Here is a 26,596-nt window from a genome sequence, read left to right as displayed (position 1 = left end):
CAAGTATGCGTTGATGGGACTAATGGAGAAATACGACACCGATACTATCGAGGTACTATGTATGTTTATGTATAACTGCCTTCAAGTCTGCAGCTGCAGAGTTGCTCCTCCATCGACCATCCAGCCTGCCCCGGTGACGAAACTTGCCCGCGGACTACTCATGAACATCAGCACATCGGAGACTTCCTCCTTCGTCGCAATCCGACCCATCGGCACCACTCGACTCATCACAAATGCCAAATTCGGATCGCCCGCCACCGCTCGCTCGATCATCGGAGTTTCCACCCACGAGGGGCAGATCGAATTGATTCGGATCCCGTATGGGGCCAAATCTAGGGCTAATTTTGATTTTCTCGTTAAGCTTTGGAAATGAGGAGAAAAAGACAAAGAACTGAGTGTAGAACACACCGGCATTGCGAGTAATTCCCATCACCGCATGCTTTGAGGCCGTATATTGAACGATATTGGGCGTCGCCACATACGAATTACTCGATCCCAAATTGATGATCACGCCCCTGCCACAGTTCCGGGCAGGGGTGGACTTACGCAACGAGAAGTGCCGAGCTTCTTGCTGCTTCATCTGGGCGCTCACGGCGCGGACGCAGAGTAACGTGCCTTTGACGTTGACGTCCATGAAGCGTTCGAACTCTCGCACTGACGCCTTGGAAATCTCCGCTGGCTGCTCGACTCCAACCTAGAAGGGTTGAACGAATAGTCAGCTGAAAATAGCAAAGGCTTTGCGGTATATATTCTTGGGATGACGGGCGTCACTTGTCACTCACCCCTGCGCTGTTGACGGAGTAGTCAATGCGGCCAAAGGCCATGACGACTGTGTCAACCATCTCCTGGACACTGTCTGGATCACGGACATTAACCTCAATGGTCAATGCTCGGTAGTTGGGGTTCGTAGCGAGCAATTTGCTTTCTTCGGCGGCGGCTGTCGCTGCGACGGGATCCAGATCGGCGAATGCCACACCGGCTGCGCCTTCAATGGCATAGGCAATGGCACAGTCGCGGCCAATGCCACTACCTATTAATAATAACGGTATACATATTAGTTGTTGAACCGCATGTGTCTGTATATTGCTTGTCAGCGCCTACCTGCGCCCGTCACGAGTGCAAATCCGTCAATGTTCATCTTTGCCAAATGCGTCTTGTTTCTGGTCTCAAGGGCAAGGTGTACGTATGTGTGCAGTTATATGATGAGCAGTACGTCAAGGTTAAATATAACTATCGTGGTGTGTTTGCATGTTCATTGAAATCACAAAGGAGATCTAGTTATCTCCGACGAAATTAATATCGGGGTTGGCTCCTTTGAGAACCGGCCCGAGCTAAGGTCCAACCACGGTCTCACAAGCCAGAGCTCGAGTTCCACTACATCCTTACTATCCCTGGCAGTATAGCACAGCCTATATTGCTCCATGCAACAATATTTGGCAATTCGGGTGTCAAGATTATTGCCAATGTCCACGAAAGATTCCCCGATCAGACATCTCCCTTCACACCTCGGACAGCATTCGCCAGTTTTTCGAAATTGAACATATGATAGAAAAGCCAATCCTATTGAGACGGCGTTAGCTATGAGATGGACGGATTGCAAGGATTCCTACCCAGAATGTGCGCGGCAGCAACATGTCACACCACCGCACAATTCCCGTCTGCGCACCGTACCACACCCAAGCTGCTGGAGAAGGCTTGAGCAGTTGGTCGACCACCCCCCGGGCATACTGCTCCGGGGTGATAGTATCTGCAGTAAGAGTATATGAGCGAGTGATGGAGAGAACACATGGGTCGTGTGAAACCTACTGGGTGTACGATAAATGTGCTTTTGAAAGTCTTCCGCTAGAGCACTATAGATTGACTCTGCCATGTCGGAGTCAGTGATAAGTTTGGCGCGATGCAGAACATTGGAACCCACCTTCTGGGAGCTTCCGCTGGTTGTTACGATCAGTGCGCAGGACATTGGTCGAGACTTCTCCCGAAATGATATTAACAACGCGGACACCGAAAGGCTTGAGTTCCGCGCGCAGGGTATTGCCATAATGATGAAGCGCTGCCTTGCTGGCATTATAGCTGGCTGGGTGGGGTTTAAGTCTCAGTAATCTACAGGATCAGCTGGGGAGAAAACGCACCTCCATAGATGTAGGGCACAATTCCCCCGACTGAACCGATGTTGACAACGAGCCCTTTGGCTTGCACAAGAAGAGGATGGAGATGATGGACCATGCGCATTGGCCCGAAGACGTTCACCCGGAACATCTTTTCAACTTCGTCAACCTGGGTATCAGTTGCTGTCATCGTATAACCTGCTCGGCGCTTCCGTCAGTTGGAGCCACTCTATCGGGCTTCTAACCGGGTGATGACTTACATATGCCTGCGTTGTTGATGAGAATAGAAAGGCGCCCGTCAAGGCGTTTTTCCACTAGTCTCTTCAAGGCAGTTACGTCTTCTTCACTGGTAACATCGCACCGTACCACCTCAATGTCGAGGGCCTCGAGATGGCTGGGGTCTTCAAAGGACAGGAGTGTCGAGATGACGTGGAACCCTGGCAATCGTCAGGATGCTATTTCTACACATATCATGCGTGAGCCTAACCTCGACGTTTCAATTCGGCAGACAGTGCATGGCCGATGCCTCCACTTCCACATCCTGTGATCACTGCACCTTTAATATGGTTCATCCTTTCGTAGAGAAATGGTATCAAAGCAATAGGGCGTGTGATGAGCGAAAAACGTTCACAGAAGAGTCACTCAAACGGGTGCAACCATTGATCGAGGTATGTAAAGAGAGAAGAGACCATCATCGCACAAGTCTATCATCCAACGTAATAGCCATCTACCTCCGGAGCATGAGAGACCGGCACTCATAGCCCTATAGTGTTTCGGGGCTTTCCCAAAGGAGCTCCTCCGTCAGCCCTTCCTGTCTATCCACTGTCGTTACGGGGCACCATCATATATGGCCACGATCAAGGAGATCCAATCGACAATTGCATTGCAACATTTTGTATGATTCTGGGATTTAGCAGACTTTTCATTGTCTAAGACTCTCTACAATGGCTCCATCTAGTTCCTCAATTCCCTCTTCCGTTCCTTCGTCGCCTTCTGTCTTCACTGCAAATGGCACAGGCCCACATAGAGATGCCGCTCGTGGCCAGCATGAACCAATTGCTATTGTTGGGATGGGTTCGAACTCCCCCTTACCTCGGTCTACATAACATTTCAGTGCTAAGACTAAAGCTTTGCTAGGCTGTCGCTTGCCCGGTGACGTGAATTCGCCTTCCCGTCTCTGGGACTTTCTGAAGGAGGGAAAATCAGGACAATGCAAGATCCCTTCAAGTCGATTCAACGTTGATGCTTTCTACCACCCCAAGGGTGTGGATCGACCAGGATCTATGCACACCACGGGTGGTTATTTCCTCCAGGAGGATCCTCGCGCCTTCGATCCGGACTTCTTCGGCATCAGCCCCATCGAGGCGACCTACATGGACCCGCAGCAACGAAAACTGCTGGAAGTCGTGTTCGAGGCGTTCGAGAGCGCGGGGGCCAGTCTGGACGAGGTGTCAGGCTCTAACGTGGGATGTTACGTCGGCAACTTCACTGTTGACTTTCAGGTGATGCAGACGAGGGACCCTGAGTACTTGCATCGGTATAGTGCGACGGGTATGGGGACGACGATTCTTGCGAACCGCATCAGTCATACGTTTAACTTGAAGGGGCCGAGGTATACACTTTCCCCTGAAGCTACCAAAGGGAGATTGAGCCCGGGCGCTAATCCATATGGAATGCAGTTTCGTTCTCGATACCGCCTGCTCATCGTCTCTGTACTGCCTGCATGTAGCCTGCGCTGCCCTTGAGAATGGTGAGTGTGACAGTGCCGTTGTGGCGGGTGCGAACCTGATTCAGTCGCCTGAACAACATCTCGGGACGATGAAGGCCGGCGTGCTGTCGGGCACTTCGACCTGTCATACCTTCTCCGACGAGGCAGATGGATATGGGAGAGCAGAGGGCATTGGGTGTATCTACTTGAAACGTCTCTCCGATGCCATCAAGGATAATGACCCCATTCGAGCTATTATCCGGGGAACTGCAGTCAATTCGTATGTTTTCCCTTTCAACCTGAAAAAAAGGAACCCAGCTAAGATGAGAATAGAAATGGTCGGACATCAGGAATCACCCTCCCCTCCGCAGAAGGTCAGGAAGCCGTGATACGCAAAGCGTACGAAAAGGCAGCCCTCGATTTCTCCCAGACAATGTACGTCGAATGCCACGGTACAGGAACGCCCGTAGGCGATCCCATTGAGGCCGAAGGATTATCGAAAATATTCCACGGCCGGACTGGTCAGCCCTTGCTCATCGGGTCTGTTAAATCCAATCTTGGCCACAGCGAAGCAGCAAGTGGTATCTCTGGCATCATCAAAACGGTGCTCGCCCTGGAACATGAAAGCATCCCGGCGTCTATCGGAGTCAACCAGATCAACCCCAAGATCAAGTGTGAGGAGTGGAACATCGACATCGTGAAGAAGATGACTCCCTGGCCTTCGACTGGGACCTCTTCAACACGCCGAGCCGGCGTGAACTCCTTCGGCTACGGGGGCGCCAACGCCCATGCCATCATTGAATCTGCCGGGCCCTATGCTATCCCAATGCAGCAACAGCACCGTCTCAATGATATTGCACGTTCCAAAGTCCTCATTCCCATCTCGGCAGGTTCCGAGGCGTCTTTGACCACCCGGGTTGATCAGCTGCACCAGTATGTGCTGTCCCAGCATCCGGACTTGACCAATCTTCTCTACACCCTGGGTTCACGCCGGTCGCATTTGCCCTATCGGGCATTCCTAGTCTCCGATACCAGTCTCACAAACGGCCTTGTCAGCGAGAACCTCGTCACCGGCCGTCCCAGCTCTTCAGCCAACGGTCAGTACGCATTTGTGTTTACCGGCCAAGGGGCACAGTGGCCGCAGATGGGAAAGCACCTAATTGAAGAGTATCCCGAGTTTGCGAACGCCATTTCCGACATGGACGGCATTCTTCAGAGCCTTGATCATCCTCCCCAATGGAATCTGAAGGAGGCGCTAGTAGCATCAGCGGAGAGTAGCAATATCCAACACGTGAGCCAGTCGCAGCCGGCATGCACAGCGGTCCAAATAGCTTTGGTGTGTCTCCTAGACTCCTGGGGCATTCGGCCTGCGGCGGTTGTTGGCCATTCATCCGGTGAAATTGCGGCGGCCTTTGCAGCCGGTCGCCTGTCGCTGGGAGAAGCCATCACCGCTGCCTACTATCGCGGATACGCGGTCGCACTTGATACCGGAGATGGAGCCATGGCGGCTGTCGGTCTTTCGAAATCTGAGGCCGATGCCGCTATCAAAGAGATGTCGTTGGGTGGCCAAGCCAACGTCGCCTGTGTGAACTCGCCAGAGAGCGTAACTGTTTCTGGCGACAGGGACGCTGTGCAGCATTTGGTGGAGACTCTCGCTGGCCGAGGAACATTTGCACGGACACTGAAGACAGGCGGTCGTGCTTATCACTCCCACCATATGGCACGGATCGGCCAGAATTATGAAGACCTTCTACGATCTGCATTGGAGAAGCTGGAACCGTCAGTACAGCTCGATGCAGGCAATGTTACCTGGGTTTCAACCGTCACAGGCCAATTGAGCGAGAGCGCTCCGGACGCGGCATACTGGCGATCCAACTTGGAGAGCCCCGTTCTCTTCAGCGATGGTGTAGAGAAGATGACAGAGATTGACAAGTATCACTTCATTGAACTGGGCCCTCACTCGGCCCTGGAGATGCCCATCAAGCAGATCAAGAAGAAGCTTGCCTTGTCCGATGATCACTTCCCGTATGCCTCCGCTCTGTCGCGAGGCAAGAATGAAGTCACCACCATCCTCAGAATGGTCGGCCAGTTGTACCTCCGCGGAGAATCCGTCTGCTGGAGCAAAGTCAACGGCCTCCAGTCGGACTGCTCGGTCTTGCCTGATCTACCTCCATACCCGTGGACTTATGACGCCGCGCTATGGCACGAATGTCGGGCCAGCATCGAGTTCCGTACCCGCAAGTATCCCAGACACGAGCTTCTGGGATCGCAGATCCCCGGCGGAAATGGCCTGGAAGCACAATGGCGCAATGTCATCCGCGTCGCAGATATCCCCTGGCTAGACAGCCACAAGCTGCAAAACACAATTGTCTTCCCTGGAGCCGGATATGTCTCCATGGCAGTGGAGGGAATGCGACAGATTGCAGGGTTTGCCACCTCTAGCCCTGCCAACTACGAGCTGCAGAATGTGAATATCCTGGCTGCCCTGGCCCTAACAGACTCACCCACCGCTGAAGTCGAGCTGTTCACAACCATCCGGCCAACCCCGATCACGTCGGCCAGCGACTCGAAATACTGGTACGACTTCTCCATTGTCTCATACGACCAGGGCGATTCCACGACTCGAGCCACGGGGCGAGTCCGCATCAACCCCGAGGCAGAGTCTCTTGTACAGAACGTTCAGATCAACCCTGCCATGCTAGAGAGCACTCAGCCCAGAGTGTGGTACGAGAATCTCATCAAGGTCGGGCTGAACTTCGGACCGGCCTTTCAATCAATCCAGCGGTTTGATGTCTCGCGCATGCGGACCGATCTTGTCTGCAAGACTCAAGTCCCCCTGCTGCAAGACTATGTCTCCGAAGGGTTAGACGTTGAGTACCCCATCCACCCAATCACCATCGATGCCATGCTCCAGACGGCCATCGTGGCGACGACCGGAGGCCGTGTCCGCGAATTGCGGGCAAAGGTACCCGTCAGCTTTGATTCCATCCACATCCACGCCCCTGAGCCGTCAGACGCGACCACCAAATCCTGGGCGATCGATTCTGTCGCGCGCGTGGTAGGCTTCGGGACCTCTGAGATCGATGCCGAACTGAGCACCAGTGACGGGCAAGTCGCAGCCAGGATCGCCAATGTCAAGCTCTCGCCGTATCAGACAGGACAGGGCGCCGACGCGGGCGAACAGCGTCATCCGATGCTGCGCGTGTTGTGGAAGCCGGATGTGTATGGGCTGGGCTTGATGCCGGAAGATCATTTCCGGAAATATTTGAGCAAGTTCTTCAATGAGTCAACATCACCTGTTCGGGACGAAGGCCTCCTCAAAATGGGAGCCACCCTAGACCTGTTGTCCCACAAGAACCCGTCCATGCGGGTGTTGGAACTCGGCAATGTGAATCACCTTATCACTAACGCCACTCTCGATCTCTTGCACGGAGGAGATTCTTTCCCACGAGTTTTGGAATTCACGTCGGGGTTGATCAAGGATGACGGAGTCCTTCACGGTACTAAACTGGATCTAGGAAAGCGTCTAGATGGCCCCTTGGAGCATCACGCGGCCATCGATGATTCGAAGTATGACTTGATCATTCTGCCCGCTAGAGAGCAGACGGATATTTATCTTGCTACTAAGCTCCCCATCATCAAGGACCTGCTCGCAGAGGACGGATCCTTGTTGTGCTTGTCACCTTCTACTGCACGGCTGCATGCCGCGGAGAATGGCTTCCAGGCCATCGAATGCATTCTTGAATACGGGGGAGGTCGTGTATTCCTCGCTAAGCCAGTCGCCGATCCGGCGACATCAGGTGTTCAGCAATCTCCAGTGTATGTTATTGATCGCAGCACAAGCACCGCATTAGGAGAGTCTATCGTCGCGGAGCTACACAAAACCTACGGCCCGGAGAGTTGCAAGCATGTCTACCTCGATGATCTCGTTGACGGGATGATCCCCACAGGGGCAACAATCATAAGCCTTATTGAGTCTGAAAACCCGGTCCTCTCGACCAGTACAGATTCCGAGCTGCGCGGGATCAAACTAATGACCGACAATGCGGAGACACTTCTGTGGGTGACGGCAGGGGACTCGCTGAACGGGGCTCAGCCTGAGTTTGCCCTGGTTTCTGGCCTGGCGCGGGCCGTCATGATGGAACATCCTTCGCTGAAGTTCTACACTTTCGATGTCGATAATCCCACAACAAAGACCCCCGTCACAGCCAAGAACATACTATCTGTGCTCCACTCCCGTGAATTCCCCAGAGACTACGAATATATTCAGAACGACGGACTAGTGCACGTCAGCCGATTTGTGCCCGACGACCATCTGAACGTCACATTCCGGCAGCGCCAGGGCCACGAGATGGTGCAAACCACCCTGCAGCAGGCTCGGCCGGCGAAGCTGCAGATACTCGAGCCGGGCAACTTTGACAGCCTGTTTTTCGACCAGATGCGCCCCTTGCCGGCTACGTTGGAAGACCGCTTCAGTGTTCAGGTCGGGCTACGGACCGTGGGAGTAAATGCTAAAGATTTCTACGTGCTCGGTGGCAAGACAGAGACCAAAGATGCCACCTGCGCCTTGGAGTTCTGCGGTGTTGTTGAGAACGTTGGGGCTGCGGTGACCCGCGTTGCGGTAGGCGATCGTGTCGTCGTAATGGCTCCTAATCATTTCCGCACCTCGGAGGTCGTGCCGGAGTGGAGTTGTCAGAAACTGGAGGAGAATGAGTCTTTTGAGTTCATGTGCACCTTACCAGTAGTATACGCGACTGCCATATACGCTTTGCACGACCGAGCTCGGATTCAACCGGGCGAGACTGTCCTGATTCACTCCGCCGCCGGAGGCGTGGGTATTGCGGCAATTCAAATCGCTCAGGAAGCTCAGGCTGAGGTAAGTTTCCGGTCCCCATTCCCCTAATTTGGTTCTATATTACAGTCTGCTGATTATCAATCTTGGTCCAGATCTTCGCTACCGTCTCCAGTGAAGACAAGAAGAACTACCTCGTGGAAACCCTCGGCCTATCCGAAGACCACATCTTCAGCTCGCGCGACACTTCCTTCTATGAGGGCATCATGCGGGCCACACAGAACCGCGGCGTTGATATTGTCCTGAACAGCCTGGTTGGCGATCTCCTGCACGCGAGCTGGAAATGCTGCGCTTCGTTCGGGCGGTTCATCGAGATCGGGAAGCGTGACCTGATTGACTGCGGAAAGCTGGAGATGGACGGCTTCCTGCGCAACACGACCTACACGGCTTTCGATCTCAGTAACATGTTCTATAATCCCAGTGACGCCTACCACAAACGCTGGGCATCCCTTCTCGAAGATGTCCTCTCGCGCTACCGCGCCGGCACGATCGGGCGCGCCAACCCGATCACTACCTTCGACGTCGCCGATGCCACCAAGGCCTTCCGCTACTTCTCCTCGCGCAATCGCATGGGCAAAGTCGTCATCACTCTGGAGAACCCCCAGGCACAGGTTGCGCTGCGCCCGCAGAAGCACCGCACCACCTTCAGCGCCAACAAAAGCTACGTGATGATCGGCTGCCTAGGAGGTCTGGGCCGGGCAATGACCAAATGGATGATGGCGCGCGGAGCGCGAGGCTTTGTCTTCCTGGGGCGGTCTGGCACCGACAAGCCCAGTGCGCAGGCCCTTATCCACGACCTGGAGACACAGGGCGCGGTATGCGTTGTGGTGCGCGGGGACGTGTGCTCCCGCGCGGATGTTGACCAAGTCGTTGCGGCCGCACCGGGCCCCATTGGCGGTGTCGTCCAGGCCGCGATGGGCCTCCATGAAGCGCTCTTCACGACCATGTCAAACGCAGCGTGGCACACGGGAATCGACCCCAAGGTGCAGGGCACCCTCAACCTTCACCGTGCGCTAGAGGGCCACGACGCGGCGTTGGAGTTCTTCCTCATGACCAGCTCCATTTCCGGCAGCGTTGGCACGGCCACAGAATCCAACTACTGCGCGGGCAACCACTTTCTGGACATGTTCGCCCGGTATCGCCGCGCGCTGGGCAAACCGGCGGTAGCTCTGGGGCTAGGTATGATCTCCGAGGTGGGCTACTTACATGAAAACCCAGAGATTGAGGCACTGTTGCTTCGGAAAGGGATCCAGGCGATCAATGAGGATGAGATGATCCAGGTGATTGATATTGCCCTGTCGGAGACGCAGACGGTGCCGCATTCGTATGATGAGCGGGCGCACGCCCATGTCCTGACAGGGTTGGAGCCGTTTGGATTGAAGGAGTTGCGCAAGAAGGGATTTGAAGGGACGAATCCGACGCTGAATGACCCGCGGGCAATTCTCCTTAGTCGGGCGCTGGATGGCGAGGGCGATATGGCGCTTAAGAATCAGGCAGGCAAGCTGCCGATGGAGGTCGCGGCCGCCGTGGAGGAAGGAGCGAGTCTGCGTGCAGCCATAGGAGACCACGTCGCGCGCAGGTTCAGTAATCTTGTACTGATGCCGCTGGCGAAGTTGGATGCGAGCAAGCCGTTGGCGGCGTATGGAATGGATAGTATGATCGCTGCGGAGTTCCGGTCATGGTTCTTCCAGGCGTTCAAGACGGACATTCCGTTCCTGGAGTTGTTAAGTAAGACGGTGACATTGGACAGTTTAAGTGAGATGGTGTTGGTGGATGTAGAGGCTGATGCATAGGATTGAACGATACTGTTCCTTTAGTGTCATAGAAGAAGATTGGGATATGACTAAGTAGACAAATAGGAAAGACTACCTAGACCTGCAATGGTTGCTCTTGCCTTCCTGGGATGAGAACGAGTAGTAGTATTTTAGTCTTGCATTCTAGTATCATATTTGACTAATGCTCTTATGTCATCTTGCAAAGAAACAATATATACTATCTAATACTACAGTCACCGATCATGACACATTAGCATTACGCTCACTACCGGGCTTTAGATTTGGTCTGCAATGTATACGCCAGTCCCTGACACCGCTTCTGCAACCCCGAGAAAGTGTCATGATGGGTCCTCCACCCACAAGCATCAATTATCGGCCCCAATAACCGCAGCAGGTGCACCATTGAGGCTACCCGCGTGGCCAACAAGCCACAAGTCATGTTGATATCATCCTCGTCATCCAACAATACCGGCACATCACCAAACGGCAAATTGGCCAATTGCACAATCTCCCCAAGCTGATCCATTTCCGAGCGCGCATCAGATGCATTGATGAAACTGCTTCCGTTCGACGAGGAGGTCATACTCCTACTTCGCAATCGCCTCTGGTGCGAATCGTGAAAGATCTCAAAACAGGTCAGACACTGGTCGCAGACAGAACAGAGCAACATCACGAACAGTGGCTCACGCTTGCACGAGGAGCAGCCAATGAGCCGATGACACTGGTTCAGGGCCAACTTGCAGGCTTTAAGGATCAGGTGAGCCATTTCACGCGAAACACCCGCGCTGGCACCGCATTGGGCACGCCACTGCACGGCGCGGATACTTTCGTAGAGGGTCAGGGTAGACTGGAGACATGTGCACGAGGGCATGTGCAGATTTGCGATGCTCGGGCTACTGGCTAATTGGGACATCCCCGGGATCCCTGGACGGGACATTGAAGAAGAGAGACGTGGCATGGCGGGACTAGGGTTGGGAGGATACGACGGGTTCACGAGCTCCGGCGTACTGGAGGCGGCCAGCTGTGAGAGGAAGAGTAAGTCCTGGTTGACGTCGTTGCTGGCAAAGTCTGTATGGCCGAAGTCAGGTAGCAGGCTGGATAAATCATCATCGGGTGTCATGGGAATGTCTGAAAGCTGCACTTCGGCCCCTAACTCTGTTGCTGGCCCGTGCATGCTGGTCAAGAGCTCGGGGTCCAATCCGTCTTCGCCCAGGTCCGATGTGGCATGAGGTGTGCCTCCATTCAAATTACCGGGCCCCTCACTCCTTCTTCCATCTTGCTCTTTGTCTTCTCTGTACCTAATGTGGGCTTTTGCTGCTTCCGATGACTGACTTGCTCTTCTCGAACCGTCCGAATTCTTCGGTGCAGCAGAAGCGGAGGACTGATCTGTTGAATCTTCGACTTCTTCGTTATTCTTGTTGTTGTTCAAGCTGGCCCCACGAGGCCGTCGACCTCGATGAGAATTAGCTTCTTGGTACTCGCAAGGAAGTCCTCGATCGAGACACCGCTGACATCCCGTTCGCTCTCCGGTGCATTTCAGCTACACTGGCAGGTCAATTGTTTACTCATAGGGCATGATAACATCGTTTGTTCATTATTCTAAGGGTATCTTGGCTGCTGGAGTGTCATACCTTCTTTGTGCGACACGCCAAACATGCCAAGTGCTTCAACTCGCGATCGCTCTCAAACGGTGGTCTAATCACATGGGAGATAAATGGCTCCGATTCCGATTGAGTCGATACTAATGTCCCGAACATCCTGAAATTCGAACTAATGAACCTGTCCGGATACTTTCTTTGTCGTCTCTATATAAATCGCCAGCGAAATGTACAGAATACTGGACTTGGGAGGCCTCTCACCACCCACCAACGTCAAGTTCTAGCATGCCGTACATAAGCATCCTTCAGCAGCAATCCAACACTATCTTCTCCGCACGAAGGAACAGGTGTCTCCGCTGTCACAACAAGCCACGCTGAGGACCACGCCTCGCTCTCACCTCAGCGCTAATGCGATGTGTCCACGTTCTAAGCGATGTGGCGGCGAATGGCCGGTCCACAAATTGAGCGAAGCAATTACCTGAAAGAGAAGAGGAGCAGACTGAAGGCGCAAGGATTTTGAACCCTGTCATCTGTTTGTGGTAAGCCAGAGCGAACGGGCCGAGCCAAAGAAAGAAACAGCCGGGGAGGGTAAGCAGAGGAAGAGGCAGTGGTGCGCAAGGGGGGGATTGTCATGGTGGAAACGTCCGGAATCCATCAGACCCAACGGGATCCAATTCTAGCCAAAGGATCCCCAGAAGCTTTTATTATTGATGACTCTTATTGTCCCGTTCGGATAATAATCGGGTCGATAAGTCAGATTAGCCCGTCGATCAGGGAGCTACTACGGTGGATATACTGATAAGCCCTGGTTTGATTATCCGGTCTGGACAATTGGAGCTGACGTTGGAGATGATTCTCCGACGGATCCGGACAACCGGACCTTTGGATCCTGAAGGCTCTTAATTCCATCTATTAATGGCTGATGACGAGTAGCCCGCGATCGACGTACAGCCCAGCTGCAGCTTATCCGCCCATCGGTTTCCCCCATTTCGGATGGCCCGAGCGAGAGCTACCGAGGAATGGGATAAAGCCTGTAGACCAAAGCAATAATATGACAAGGATAGAAGACAGGATATGCAAATAACAACAATGATGATCAGCATGGAAGACGGACACGTCGCCAGCGCCATAGCCGGCTTGGCCTCGCTGCTCCCGGAATCGTTCAAAGATTGGGCTATTTTCCTAACAATATTGGTAAGTGCATTGCCTAATGTCTAGATCTGACGGCTAACTCGATCAGGGCATTGCCCTCCCCTGTCTTTGGGTTGTGTATTCTCTCACGTTGCACCCATTGGCAAAGTTTCCCGGACCAAAATGGGCGGCAATAAGCCAGGTGGGTTGTACATGCTCTGCGCTTGAGTGATGCCAATTCTGATGTGGAGAAAGGTATTCTACTGTCGCATGTCAATGAGTGGGAAAATACATCTCCAATTAGAGGAATTGCATCGTCAATATGGTATGTTTGGTTTTACTTCATGTCACTGCCAACATCCCGAGAAGGTATGGAAACCAGATGCTAATTGCGAAATAATGAACAGGGGACGTAGTCCGGATCGCTCCTAACGAACTGTCTTTCGCCACGGCATCAGCCTGGAAAGATATCTATAACACCACTGGCAGCGGCACATTCATCAAATCTACTTTCTACAAAGTGGCCAATTTCGAAGCGTCCGATATTATTGGTGAATCGGACATCAACGAACACGCGCGGATGCGCAGACTCTGGGCGTTCGGGTTCTCAGCTAAGGCCTTGATCGCGCACGAGGAGCTTGAACAGCGATATGTGGATCTGCTGATCAACCAGATTCAAAAGTTCGGAAGCAGTCCGCAGGGCATGAACGTCGTGGATTGGTTCAATTACCTCACTTTTGATATCATCGGGGAGCTGGTCTTTGGAGAGTCCTTTGGGGCTACGGAGAAGGGGACTTCGGCATTCTGGATCAGTGTTATACTGGGGAATATGCAGGCGGGTGCGATCATTGATGTCTTGAGACGGTTTGGCATGGTGTTGGGGTTTAAGAAGGTGTTCGAACTTTTGCCTTTTGAGAAGATCAAGGACATGAATCGGCATACGCAGGTCACAAGAGAAATGGCTGCAAGGTAGGCCCTCATTATGTGTGTTTACTGTGTTCTGTGAGAGACTATTGCTAATTAGCGCACACGTGCACGGGCAGACGTCTAGCGCGTCCCAAGGATGATGCGCGAACTGACTTTCTTTCTGCTATGCTGGAGAATGCTGGTCAGGGAGTAATATCGACTGAAGAGGTCGCAGCACAAGGGCAAAATTTGGTGTGAGTGTTGACTATTTCTTCGGCTACAGCGCATGAAACTGACGGAATTAGTATTGCTGGAAGTGAAACAACAGCGACAACTCTATCGGCAGCTACATATTTTATCCTTAAGCATCCCGAGGTCTACGCCAAAATGCGGGACGAGATCCGCTCGCGGTTCAAAGACTATAGTGAAATCACTTCCAGTTCTGTAGGCCAGCTGCCATACTTTCACGCCGTCCTCAACGAAACTATGAGACTATACCCCCCGGTGCCTTTTGGGCCACCACGGATTTCACCTGGGGCCTATGTAGATGGCCACTATATCCCTAAGAAGGTCGGTGCCGTGGTGAATCAGCAAAACAAGCATTTCTGACTTTCATTCAACAGACAGAGGTCTCAGTTCACGCATGGACCACCAACCGCGACGCCCGATATTTCAGTGACCCTACGAGATTTGATCCCGAAAGGTGGCTAGATCCTAACATGGACGATAAGTCAGCCTTCTTCCCATTTCTGCTGGGCCCACGAGTGTGCTTGGGACGAAAGTGAGTGCTCTCCTAATTTTATGGCATTCTCACCCACTGACAAGTCGATAGCCTAGCGTTTATTGAACTGCGGCTGGTCCTGGCCAAAGTCCACTTCATGTTCGACTGTGAGCTCGTCAACGACGATGTGGATCTCGAACGGGAGTCATTGAACTATATTCTTTGGCAGAAGCCGGACATCAATGTCCGGTTCGTGCCGAGACAAACTTGATGATAGTGTAGTATGCCGTGGTCAAAGTAACGCGAATGTGTGCAAAGCTAGACATTTTTCCATAGACTAGCGGAAGAGAGGGAGGGCGCCTACTTCGGCTTCGATTCGACTGTCCGGGGTTTCTATTCGTGGCCTCGGAGGATTCAATTAGCGGATGTCCATTCGCTTCTTTCCCTTTCAGGCTCTCCGAGGGGTGATCTCGGGGTACAGCTGCGTAGAAACAACAATATATATATAGTATATCAATCGATAATACCTCTGCATGGTAACTTTCTTCAACATCTTAGAAACACAAAGTACGCTTACGCTTAGGTCAATAGTACTACACAGTCAAGATGTCTTCGTCTCACTCAACCACCTTCACCACATTCTACAACACCATCAACGGCACCCTCCGCACCTCAAACACCACCTACACCTCAACCAACCCAGCAACTGGCACCACACTGCCGGAAGCACCAGTAGCCAGCTCAGCGGATCTCGACGAAGCCGTCGTCGCAGCCAATGACGCCTTCGTCACCTGGAAAAGCACCACCTGGAAACACCGCAGCGAGCTCCTAGCGAAGCTAGCCGCCCTGATCGCCGAACACGCGCCATCATTAACCGATTTGTTGATTGCTGAGACAGGAAAACCGGTATGCATGATACCGAACCTATATCAAATGTGTCCATACATGCGTATACTCTATGTCTAACACACACATAAACTAGAGGTTCTTAGCGCAAGCAGAAATCCAAATTGCTCAAGATACTCTACTGCATTTCGCTTCACTTCAACCCGTTGAACATACCGTGCTTGATGAGAATATCTCCAAGGTAGTACATACGACCTTTGAGCCGATCGGTGTGGTGGGGGCTATCTGTCCTTGGAATTGTATATATTTTCCCCTTTCCCCCCCAACTCCCCTCCATTCAATGTCCCACTGATCCTGATATAATTGTTATTAGTCCCCATCGCCATGCCAATGAACAAACTTGGGCCCGCCATCCAAGCCGGAAACAGTATTATTCTCAAACCCTCCCCTTTCACACCCTACACGCTTCCCAAGATATGTGAAATCGCCCAACAGCTCTTCCCACCGGGAGTTATCCAATGCCTTGGCAGCAGCGACGATGACGAGTCGCACAAATTAGGAAGCTTGATGACGCAGCACCCGGGGATTGGGAAAATTTCCTTAACGGGGTCAGTGAGCACGGGGAAGAAAGTGATGGCTGCGTGTGCGGGGACGTTGAAGCGCGTGACGTTGGAATTAGGTGGGAATGATGCGTGTATTGTGTGTCCTGATGTGAAGGATATTGAGCATGTCGCGGGGGAGATAGTGCTCAGTGCGTTTTTGAATACGGGGCAGGTGTGTGTGGCGACGAAGAGGGTTTATATTCATGAGGATGTTTATGGGGTGGTGAGAGATGCGATTGTTAAGAAGGTGGGGGAGATGAAGGTCGGTGATGGTGCGGCTGAGGATGGGGTCATGGTTGGACCGGTGCAGAATCGGATGCAGTTTGAGAAGGTAAAGGGGTTGGTTGATGAGGTGAAGGAATTGGGATATGAGGTTTTGACGACTGGAGAGAAGTATGGCTTTGATGGAGTGGGTGAAGGTAAGCAGGAGGGGGGATATTTTCTACCCTTGATGGTGGTAGATAATCCGCCTAGGGAATCGAGACTTGTCCGTGAAGAGCAGTTTGTCGGTGTCCCCCTCTCTTCTCTCCCGAATTACTAAAATTCTAACGATGGAACAGGGCCCCATCCTCCCCCTTCTGCGATGGAGCTCGGAATCAGAAGTCGTCCACTGGGCCAATGATACCCCAACTGGACTGAGCGCGAGTGTCTGGTCCGGTGATATAGCGAGGGCTCGTCGAATTGCCGCCCAGTTGGATGTGGGTAGTGTCTACATCAACAGCACACAGAAACCAAGCTTTCAGGGTTTGTTTGGAGGACACAAGGAGAGTGGAATTGGCGTGGAATTTGGACAGGCGGGGTTGTTGCAATATTGCAACGCCAAGTCGACCTATATTTCTTTTTAGGCGCCTGATTTGACGATGTTTACTTGGGATACAGTACTTGTGGACCAGTCTTAGTAAACGTGGATATTTAGAACGGTATATTCCAAAGTATGAGGTGGCAAGCAGGGCCAGGTGTAAGCTCTCGGAAACATCCACTTGATTGATTGCATGCTTCACGCTCGGGTTACCGTGCGTGTCCTTTGTCCAGATAGTCCAGAGTCAGCCAGTCATGGAACTGTGAGATTAAATGGATTCAATAGTTGGCTGACGCCTAAGACTCTATAGGATTTCATGCCATTGAGGCTTCTGAGCTAAGCATATAGTGTTTATTTAGACGGCCTCTGAGAGAAGGAAGACGGGGGTCTTCCTGTACGGTCATTGATAAGGGCACTTAATAGGAATCCCCGCCGTATCTTCAGATTACCCCACCAATTGGCACATTTATACGAGGCAGTATCAGAATCACCAGCAGCGATTTCAAAGACGCAGATGCCTCATTTCTCTCTCCTCCCCATTCGATGAATACTAGCCGCGGCAGCCTGATGCAGCGCCGACACCCTGTCCAGCAACTCGCGATGCTCGCGCCACCCCCCAACGTCAATGATATCTTGTAACTTTGCCAGAAGCTTGGCAGTGGCTTGCATTCTTAAGGTTAGTAATGTCTTGAGCACCTGGATCTCGTCTTCCAAGTCCTCTGATTCCAAACTGTGATGAAAGGGCATTGGCGGCCTCTGTGTAACGGGATCCAGGCTACTACGGTGAGAGAAACCCGTTCCCTGGCCTGTGTAAGCGTCATTAAGATGTCAGTCCGTCAGCCGGTGATGGCTTGTGGTGGTGCACTGGCGCTTAAGACAGATGATCAACTGGTGGCTGACGGAGAGGAGAATCATAGCGAGGTGAGACTGTGTCCGGCACAGAGCACATTCCGTTAGATTCTCACATTGGTAGATTATCTCCTTGCTTCGGTGGAGGGTATCCCGGGCGTCAAGGCTGTTTATCGTCGAGCGAGGTGTTGCGTCAAGCCGATTGTATAGAATTTGAGTGCGCTCGTAGAGAGCGAGGGCTTGGCTTGGGCAGTGGCACTGGTTGGAAGGGGAAATGGAGACGCGTTCTACTCCTGATGTTGAAAATGCAGGAAGGATGTCGGTGTCGAGGTCAATGCAGGCTGGTAGCCCGGGGAAGTTAGGCTTGTTCCGGTCTCCACCGTTCAGTCAGTACGGATGAATGGCAAAGAGAAGGTGACGGGGCTAAGTTCAATAACTTGCCTTGATTGATGTTGAATAGAGACCCGTGACCGAGAGTGTCTTCCAGGTTGGTTGATAGAGAGCCGGTTGGTAGACCACTGCTCAGACCCAGGGGCGCCTCTAACCGGGATATATCCTCTGCGTCCGGCGTAGAGGACAAGCCCGTATCATAGAAATCGGGTAGGTCAAGAAATACATCCTCGTGCATCTCTTCCTCGCCCACATGTATTTGACTAGGCGATTGTACCTGCTGGTTACGTGGTTCTGGAGAGCCTTGTCTGCCGCTGGCACTGCTGTTCGTCGGATGATGGGAGGTCTCTGATACAGCGGACTCGGAACGCTTGCTGCGGTGCTTCCTGGCGGAGCGCGAGGCGGATTGATCTGGAAAGACGCAGGACAGGTTCTTCACCTGACATCGTTGACAGCCCGTCTTTTCCCCCGAGCACTTGAGCTGGAGGGCTTCTGTTAACCGGGGACGCTGCAGTGGTGTAGGGTAAGAGCTCACCTTTTTGGTACGACAGGGCATGCAGGCCAAATGAGGGGTTCTTGCATTGCGGTCTGTCTGAAAGGGAGGATCGGTGACCTGGACAATGTAGGAGGCCTGGGTAGAATGGTCCTGTGATAGCGTCCCGAACATTGAGATAGTTGGAGAGATATTGTAAAGGAAATGCAAGACGATGAAGGCCTGCGGGCGTTACCCCTCATTCTATTAGTTTACCCAGGATATAATCATGTCATGACGGGAAAATGTATCCGTGCAATTTGCTTTCATGCATAATATCCCTCGGACCCCATGTATACTCAGGGCCGATCACTACCACGAATGGCAACAGAACAGACGGAGGCAAAGGAAAGCGGGGGACGAGGATCCAAAGATTCCATCCACTAAGATACACAGTCAGCACGGACAAGACCTAGACCCATTTAAGGAGTGCTTTGGTAACTGAAAAGAGTAAATGCTGGTTAGTTGGAGTCCAATTACCTTGGAAATGGTTATCGGACTAAACTGTGTAGCATGGATCTTGGCATGAGTGCTTGTCAGAGCCTCGTCTTGCACACACGTATAGCCCGCTCCCCTGCCAATGATTCTTTAGTGCTTATTTATCTGAGAATAAAAAGTACATCCGCTGTCTTCCAGCCCCTGTGAGCGTCATCCTTCAGCTTCCCTTTCGGGGGTTTATAGCGAGGTGCTTACATCTTGGCAGTTGGGTCTTTATTGTGTCAGATCCACAGCTCAGAAATTTGTGAGGCCTCCGGCTACCTAAATCGCCATCCTATCGGCCATTCGAAACCAAACATCTACTATTTGACGGATGATCCGTACTGCACAGGCCCACTGCCCGAGCTAACAAGGACCATCCGATGATAAAGGCTTGGTGATGGTTGAATGCAGGAAGACAATCAGATATCAGGCTGTGACCTACTCTAATACCTCTGATCAGTGACCGACCGATACCGGATACACCCCATTATTTGCTCTAATGGCTGACTATACCAAATGCTGCTGCGCCATCCCGGTAGCACAGTAGGGCGTCCTTGTGAAGATATCTGCCAACTCGGTGGTGAAGCGATCTGGATTAGCGCGCGGGGTGATCCACTTCTCCACCGGCAGATCGCTCCAACGTGTGGTCCGTGGCAACATAACATCGAATTTGTCCAAACTCAGGAAGAAGGATCATGGGCAATGCCACCATCGTATTCACTGCGCCCCAGAGTGAGGACCCTGGTTGGGGTATGTCTTACAACCCCGGACGGGGCCAGTAGAGACAGCAGCTACGGCGGGAGATGGTTGTGATGCATGTAGCTGGCTGGTTGGCAAGCAATAAGCGAAATGATCCGTTGCCCGAGGCTACGCCACCAAGTTCCTCTCCGAATACCTCGCAAACCTCGGGACAATGACCGTGACAGCCAGAGAAAGGGAGATACAGAAAAAGAAAGAAAATTCTCACTTTACATAATCCCGAGCACAGGACCGGTTCTTCAGATGAGAGTTGCTATAGAGAAGGCTCGTCAACTATTCCTGTCTTACAGTTTTTACCACAAGATACCCATCTCCTAGCCCCGGACAGGCCACGGGTACTCAACTATAGCAGGGACCCCCCAAAATGGTTGATTGAAGGATTTCACCCGTGGACTGGAGATCTTCCTGCGCCGTGTGAGCAATCAGCGCTGCCACAAAGCACCCATGAGCTGCCGCGTAAAACATGGCCATCCTTCAGGAATGCCCCTCGCTTACGCACCACTGCTTCTGGAATTTCGTGGTCCACATGCAGAGGAATATCAATACGCTCCAGGCATTGTGACAGCCGTTGCCGTCTGCAGGATTGTGGTGTTGGCGACCGGAATCGTGATATGAGGGTCGATCCTGAGCGTTTGGTCCGAATGTGTATGGAACCTCACATGAGACCGTAGGCTCCAGCTTCTTTCTGGAAAGCTAATCGGCTAAATTTAGAGATCCTGTCCATATACTAATGGCATTGGTGTCAGATGATGATACGCCCTCCAAACATCGTCAGGTACATACTTGGTCCTTGTTAGAGTAGTTCCTCACATTTCGAATATGTAGAGCTTGATTGACAAAGATCCGTACTCGGCAGTTGGCTTTATCGATAGTAAATATCTCTTATGGCTCTAAAAATGAGACTCCTGGATCTAGTACAAGGATTATTGAAGGAGTAAGTGGGGATAGATGCAAAATGGTTCTGGAACAATCCCCCCCCCCCAAAAAAAAACATCAAACGGACCAAGTGGAAAAGGAATACTCAACGACAACAATGAGACCAAAAATGGGCATGAACGTTCTCGGAGCTACCATTTTGGATCAGTCCGAGAATTATCGTCGTCAGAATTAGTAGCTAGGTGATCTAGGATCCGCAACCCTGCTGATAGAGGGGCTGTAATCTGACATCAGATTTTGGCAGAGGTCAAAGGTGGGACTGATTCCACCTAACTGAAGGCTTGACTCAAGGCGCATCCATGGTCCAAACGATAATTAAGACTGAAAACCACGTGTTACAGATCTCTTTTCGAATACCCCTGTCGATTCCAGAAAAGCGCTGGATGCTTTTCACTAAGGTTAGCCGCAACTCTCATGATATCGTAACGGACTGACGAACCTCTGCAGATTCTAGACGACACGGCGCAGTGGACGCTTTCACCAAGGAACTAAGTATCGGCCAGATATGCTTAGAATCCTTTTCAAAGCTTATCACCACCCACAGCGGATGAAGGAAGCCATTCTACGAAACAGAGGACCTGCCAATAGGACACTATCGTTAGCGAGTCCACTAATATTGCCATATCTAGATTTCAGGATAGTAGTTGAATCCTTCGACTCCCGGCTGTTTGTCAGCGGATATTATTGTTTTTGCGAGGCTACCTGAGTTGAGGGATGTCCGATACGATGTCAGATCTCTCGTGGGTTCATGCCATCATCTTACGTTTACGCACCACGTTGACTCTCTAAAATAAAAGACAGCGGTCACCGTTCCTCAGAATGCGTTCTCATAGTCGCTCCAACGGTATTTAGAACACTAGGTGCCTGGTTGTATTATTCTGCCTCTACCACAAGCACACAGGCCATGATCTCTTTCAAGCAATACGCTACGGCCTTGATCGGGCTCGCGCAGATTGCAACAGCCTCAAATATCACCGCGCTTCTATCGCAGCTCTCCCCAGCTGCCGAGGTGTTCTATCCTTACGCGACGAACTGGACCGACACTACCCAGCGGTGGACGACATATGAGGAACCGACTTTTTTCGCCTCCATCAAGCCGAACACGACTCTGGATGTGCAAAGAATTGTAGGTTGAAACTCAATTCTTTCTGTTCTCTATGCATTCCCCAGTACTGATGGTAGAAAGGTCAAATATGCCTCGACGCACAATATCCCCTTCCTGGCCATGGGTGGCGGACACGGCTACACGACGACGTTTGCTGAGCTGCAATACGGCCTCGAGATTGACCTTAGCGGCTTCAATCAGGTAGCCGTGGATGCGGACGCCAATCGAATGACCATAGGAGGTGGTGTGCGGTTTCGTGATATTTTCGAGCCGCTCTACAGCGCTGGAAAGGAGATCCGTAAGTTTAAAAGCATCTCATGGGAATTTAGAAGGTCATTAACCAGAGATAAACCAGAGACTGGATCTGGATCCTGTGTGGGAATGGTAGGAGCCACACTGGGCGCCGGTGTGGGTCGCTACCAAGGCATCCACGGCCTGATCATCGACGCGCTCGAGTCCGTGCAACTGGTAACCAGCAATGGTAGTCTCATCACCGTGTCCAAGACCCAGGAGCCCGACCTCTTCTGGGGCATGCGCGGTGCGGGTTTCAATTTCGGGATTGTTACCGAGGCGACATACACCATCTACGACCTGACCAACAATGGCTCCGTCTTGAATGCCGACTTTCTATTTCCGGCCAGTGCTAATGGCTCGTTTTTTGAAATCCTTGCCTCATTTAATGGCACTCTCCCTCAGCCACTCTCTCTGTTTACGTTGGTTATTAACGATACTACCTACGGTGTATGTGCTCTATTTGTTTGATCACTCACAGTGACTTAGACACACGACTGACTGTCTGAACTCAGCCCTCTATCATCCTCAATGCAGCGTACGCCGGCCCTAAATCCGAAGGTCTCGCTCACCTCCAACCATTCCTCGACCTCCCCTACCACAAGCGCAACATCACCCAGCTGACATGGAACGTACTCGATACATCGGCGCTCTTCGGGATGGACGCTGACTTCTGCATCGACGGCGACATGCACAATCTCTGGGCGCTGGGAGTCGCGCGCATTGATGTACCCACTCACATTGCCTTTTTCAACACAATGGTTGACTTCTACTACGCGTACCCGGAAGCAACGGGGTCCAGCTACGAGATTGAATTCTTCTCCACACAGGCAGTGCGTGCCGTGAAGGATGAGGAAACAGCATATCCTTATCGGGATATCACAGCGCATGTGTAAGTGGCTTACATCAATGCTTCCGTTCGTTTTTCAAGCAGGAATTAACTTACATGGGGTATACTTAGGATGCTCACATTCGCCTACGATGACGCCTCCTTGTCACAGCCGGTGAACGACCTGGCCAGTCGCTGGATCTCAAGATTCAATGCGACAAGCGGGTTTGACCGGTTGCAGGTGTATGTGAGCTATGCCCATGGTACGGAGGGCTTGGATGCGTGGTATGGGGCTGAGAAGCTGCCACGATTGTTGGAGTTGAAGAAGAAGTGGGATCCCAAGGGGTTGTTTGTTTATAACAATGGATTGCCGGTGGGGAATTGATGTCACGTATAGTTTAGATATTTGGCTTAGGTTATATCAGGATGGAGGCAAGGAGGGGGGGAAGCAGGTGTAGATACGTTGAGGTAGGGTGAGTTCGTTGTTTTGAGATGTGTCAATATTAAGTGGCTACTTTGCTGTCATTTGTATATCAAGTTCTCATTGTGCTTCTTCTAGAGTCTATACTACCACTTCATGATTAATATTAGCAAACCGGTGCCTATTCAATCCATTTGCACATAATATCATGCCAGTGGAGGCCACTGACAAGCGATCGAAGTCGGATTACAGGGGAAATTTTGGAAAAGGCGGGCATGGTCGCCTGATAGGCACTCCAGAGGGGCAGTGAATTAATAGTATGAAAAGAATATTAAATTAGTGTTCATTATCCATTGGATGATGGTTCGAGCCACATCATAGCAGTTACGGACGTAGATTTAGGTGAGCAACTAGCAGTCTGGGACCAAAAAGGAATGAGATCTGGCGGAGCGGTTGCATGATATTGATGTTTTCTAGTTGCATCCTCTGTAGTTGGAATTGCTCTATTCTGCTTGGTGCGTCCAGGACTGTGCATCGCGCATTTTACACTTTCATTCAGTCTCGTGTGTTATGCCGGTCGATCACCGTCGCTGCTAGGGGGGCTGTGCCCGAATAACGAGACCCTGGTTTTGAATGTCGTACTTTTTGGCTTTTCTGGATAGGTAATTGGTTCGAAGAGATGCGTCTCCATTTGGGGGATCTGCTTCGTGATCTGCAGGAACTGGGTCCCCGACCGCACTGTCATCTAAGTAGAAGAAACTAAAACGCTTGCGCGCATCTAGTAATTCCTTGGCCTCTTCAACGTCAGTATAATCGAGGAACTGGGACAAGGAATAGATGAAGATCCTTCTTCTCTAAGGATCTTCAGTCAACGTCAGCGCAATGCATAGCCACTGTACAAGTATTTGTGTTCGCAATATTGTGTCTGAAGGAGAAGTAAGCACTAAGTAAGTGTTAGGTATTCGCTGTCAGATGATCTGCGTCTAGGCCGTAGAGGGGAGGGGTATTGGGCGTTTCAGCTGTAGATGATCGAGGGTTCCTCCAACATCTTGATCTCTATTACGCCTCTCAGGGCGGCATTCCGATCGGTCGGGGAGCCCTCAGAGAGGCAAGTCCGTGACAGGGATTCTCACGGAGTTTGGCGGACATTAATGCGTATATCCGATGTGATTTAGGGCATTTCGCTGATGTGAATAGAGTGATGGATTTACCCCTCCCTCCAAATAGTAGTGGCGGGATTGATTAAGTATTACTACCCCCCGCTGGTCTTCTCTCGTCCTCATCTGACATTTTACTTCTGTTCTTTCTCTCCATCTTGATATCGTCACAAGCTCCCTAGAAATATCAATCTACCACCTTCAATACCCGTTTCCCTTAACTTATCCTTTAAATACCTTACCCTTTCACCATGACTGTCACTCTCGTCAATAAAACCATCGGCCCGATCGGGTTTGGTCTCATGGGTACGTCCACATCCTCTCCCATCCCATCGCCTAAAAAAGCCCTTCTAAACTGACCAACAGGCCTTACCTGGCGCGCCAACCCCACTCCTTATGACGAGGCCGTCAAAGTCATGAAGCGTGCTCTGGACCTCGGGGCCAATTTCTGGAATGCCGGAGAATTCTACGGTCCTCCACATGCCAACTCCCTACAGCTACTAGACTATTACTTCACCAAATATCCCGAAGATAGTAACAAAGTAGTCCTCAGCGTCAAGGGCGGTCTGGGCGCCAAAGGTCCCGACGGCACCCCCGAAGGCATCCGCGCCAGCATCGATAACTGCTTGAAACTCCTTAACGGCAAAGTGTTTATCAGTATCTTCGAACCCGCGCGAGTCGACCCCAACACTCCCATTGAAACCACCATCGGCGTGATAGCCGACTACGTTAAGGCCGGGAAGATCGGCGGCATCGGTATCAGTGAATGTAGTGAGCAGACAGTGCGTCGGGCTCATGCTGTACATCCGCTGGCTGCTGTGGAGGTTGAGTTGTCTCTGTTTTCTACAGAGCCTTTGGAGAACGGAGTTGCTGCTGCCTGTAAGGAATTGAATGTTCCGCTGGTAGCATACTCTCCATTGTCTAGAGGATGGTTGACAGGACAACTACGCTCGTTCGATGATCTGCCTGCCAATGACTCTCGGCGTAACTACCCTCGATTCCAGCCAGATGTGTTTCATCTCAATCTGAAGTTGGTGGAGCAGTTGGAGCAGATTGCTAAGAAGAAGAATGTGACGCTAGCACAGACTGCTATTGCCTGGGTGAGGGCCCAGAATAAGCTACCCGGCAATCCGGTGATTATTCCTATTCCCGGATGCACTACGGTCGAGAGGGTGGAGGAGAACCTCGCTGATGTAGAATTGTCGGAATCCGAGGTGAAGGAGATTGCTGCCATTCTGAAGGAAATTCCCGTTCATGGTGATCGGTATGGAGGAGCACTCGCCCGGTTCATGAATCTGTAGATGCTTAGAAGATTGTCTCGGCTGGGAACATATCGCTAGAAATCCAATCTGTCGGGCATTTCCAGATGGTCCTGTATCATGATGATATATATTTCCGCCAAGGATCAGGTGGAGCAATGCCCCTGAGGTGACCACGCAGACAAATGTAACAATGTTGATGGTGAGGGCACATCCTAGGCGATAATTGTAGGTTAATACTCTCTTTCGCATAACAATATCAGACATGATGCACGAAAAGACAGCGGTCTCTTACCAAGTAGTAGCTCTTGACGGGTGGCGATGTGCCCGACGCTGACGCTATACAACGACTCGAATTCGAGTCACCGGCTCCTGTTGCGCAACTCCACTCAAATAGCCCCTTACGAAAAGCACTTTTTATTATGCGTGGAGTCCTTCACCGTGCGAGGATATTCAGCAGGGTGTTTCTTGGTTGTATTAACAAATAGGTTCGGTCGGCGACCCGATCAGGTCTAGTGTGCTACCAACTCATTATGAATCAT

General features: G+C 51.7%; 9 protein-coding genes across 9 annotated transcripts; 5 read left to right on the top strand and 4 right to left on the bottom strand.

The window, feature by feature from the left end:
- Positions 1-81: 81 nt before the first annotated feature.
- Positions 82-1,138, bottom strand: AKAW2_70200S (SDR family NAD(P)-dependent oxidoreductase; the record flags this gene model as incomplete). The annotated part of the gene is made up of 4 exons (XM_041682754.1): positions 82-338; positions 409-694; positions 783-1,030; positions 1,102-1,138. 4 exons carry the CDS (start codon positions 1,136-1,138, stop codon positions 82-84), a joined length of 828 nt encoding a protein of 275 aa, XP_041547084.1.
- A 347-nt stretch (positions 1,139-1,485) lies between these two features.
- AKAW2_70199S (SDR family oxidoreductase) lies at positions 1,486-2,680 on the bottom strand (the record flags this gene model as incomplete). The annotated part of the gene is made up of 7 exons (XM_041682753.1): positions 1,486-1,560; positions 1,611-1,747; positions 1,807-1,863; positions 1,919-2,077; positions 2,133-2,306; positions 2,369-2,545; positions 2,596-2,680. 7 exons carry the CDS (start codon positions 2,678-2,680, stop codon positions 1,486-1,488), a joined length of 864 nt encoding a protein of 287 aa, XP_041547083.1.
- Positions 2,681-3,052: 372 nt separating this feature from the next.
- On the top strand, positions 3,053-10,461 carry AKAW2_70198A (type I polyketide synthase; the record flags this gene model as incomplete). The annotated part of the gene is made up of 5 exons (XM_041682752.1): positions 3,053-3,182; positions 3,246-3,720; positions 3,788-4,096; positions 4,150-8,692; positions 8,764-10,461. 5 exons carry the CDS (start codon positions 3,053-3,055, stop codon positions 10,459-10,461), a joined length of 7,155 nt encoding a protein of 2,384 aa, XP_041547082.1.
- Positions 10,462-10,708: 247 nt separating this feature from the next.
- Positions 10,709-12,200, bottom strand: AKAW2_70197S (Zn(II)2Cys6 transcription factor domain-containing protein; the record flags this gene model as incomplete). Its single annotated transcript, XM_041682751.1, has 2 exons — positions 10,709-11,983; positions 12,075-12,200. 2 exons carry the CDS (start codon positions 12,198-12,200, stop codon positions 10,709-10,711), a joined length of 1,401 nt encoding a protein of 466 aa, XP_041547081.1.
- A 930-nt stretch (positions 12,201-13,130) lies between these two features.
- AKAW2_70196A (cytochrome P450) lies at positions 13,131-15,070 on the top strand (the record flags this gene model as incomplete). The annotated part of the gene is made up of 8 exons (XM_041682750.1): positions 13,131-13,235; positions 13,282-13,374; positions 13,428-13,497; positions 13,580-14,141; positions 14,216-14,332; positions 14,384-14,648; positions 14,702-14,859; positions 14,911-15,070. The coding sequence occupies 8 exons, from the start codon at positions 13,131-13,133 to the stop codon at positions 15,068-15,070; spliced, it is 1,530 nt and encodes a 509-aa protein (XP_041547080.1).
- A 335-nt stretch (positions 15,071-15,405) lies between these two features.
- AKAW2_70195A (aldehyde dehydrogenase family protein) lies at positions 15,406-17,092 on the top strand (the record flags this gene model as incomplete). Its single annotated transcript, XM_041682749.1, has 4 exons — positions 15,406-15,705; positions 15,782-15,944; positions 16,019-16,752; positions 16,808-17,092. 4 exons carry the CDS (start codon positions 15,406-15,408, stop codon positions 17,090-17,092), a joined length of 1,482 nt encoding a protein of 493 aa, XP_041547079.1.
- A 782-nt stretch (positions 17,093-17,874) lies between these two features.
- On the bottom strand, positions 17,875-18,952 carry AKAW2_70194S (Zn(II)2Cys6 transcription factor domain-containing protein; the record flags this gene model as incomplete). Its single annotated transcript, XM_041682748.1, has 3 exons — positions 17,875-18,269; positions 18,337-18,766; positions 18,821-18,952. The coding sequence occupies 3 exons, from the start codon at positions 18,950-18,952 to the stop codon at positions 17,875-17,877; spliced, it is 957 nt and encodes a 318-aa protein (XP_041547078.1).
- Positions 18,953-21,896: 2,944 nt separating this feature from the next.
- On the top strand, positions 21,897-23,602 carry AKAW2_70193A (FAD-binding oxidoreductase; the record flags this gene model as incomplete). The annotated part of the gene is made up of 5 exons (XM_041682747.1): positions 21,897-22,118; positions 22,179-22,395; positions 22,453-22,838; positions 22,904-23,280; positions 23,350-23,602. 5 exons carry the CDS (start codon positions 21,897-21,899, stop codon positions 23,600-23,602), a joined length of 1,455 nt encoding a protein of 484 aa, XP_041547077.1.
- A 1,444-nt stretch (positions 23,603-25,046) lies between these two features.
- PLR1_3 (aldo/keto reductase family protein) lies at positions 25,047-26,096 on the top strand (the record flags this gene model as incomplete). Its single annotated transcript, XM_041682746.1, has 2 exons — positions 25,047-25,101; positions 25,162-26,096. The coding sequence occupies 2 exons, from the start codon at positions 25,047-25,049 to the stop codon at positions 26,094-26,096; spliced, it is 990 nt and encodes a 329-aa protein (XP_041547076.1).
- Positions 26,097-26,596: the final 500 nt, after the last annotated feature.

The sequence above is a fragment of the Aspergillus luchuensis genome, chromosome 7 (genome assembly GCF_016861625.1).
Source record: "Aspergillus luchuensis IFO 4308 DNA, chromosome 7, nearly complete sequence".
Lineage (NCBI taxonomy): Eukaryota > Fungi > Ascomycota > Eurotiomycetes > Eurotiales > Aspergillaceae > Aspergillus > Aspergillus luchuensis.
The sequence above is the reverse complement of the archived record's forward strand: the minus strand, read 5'-3'. Positions and strand labels throughout refer to the sequence as shown.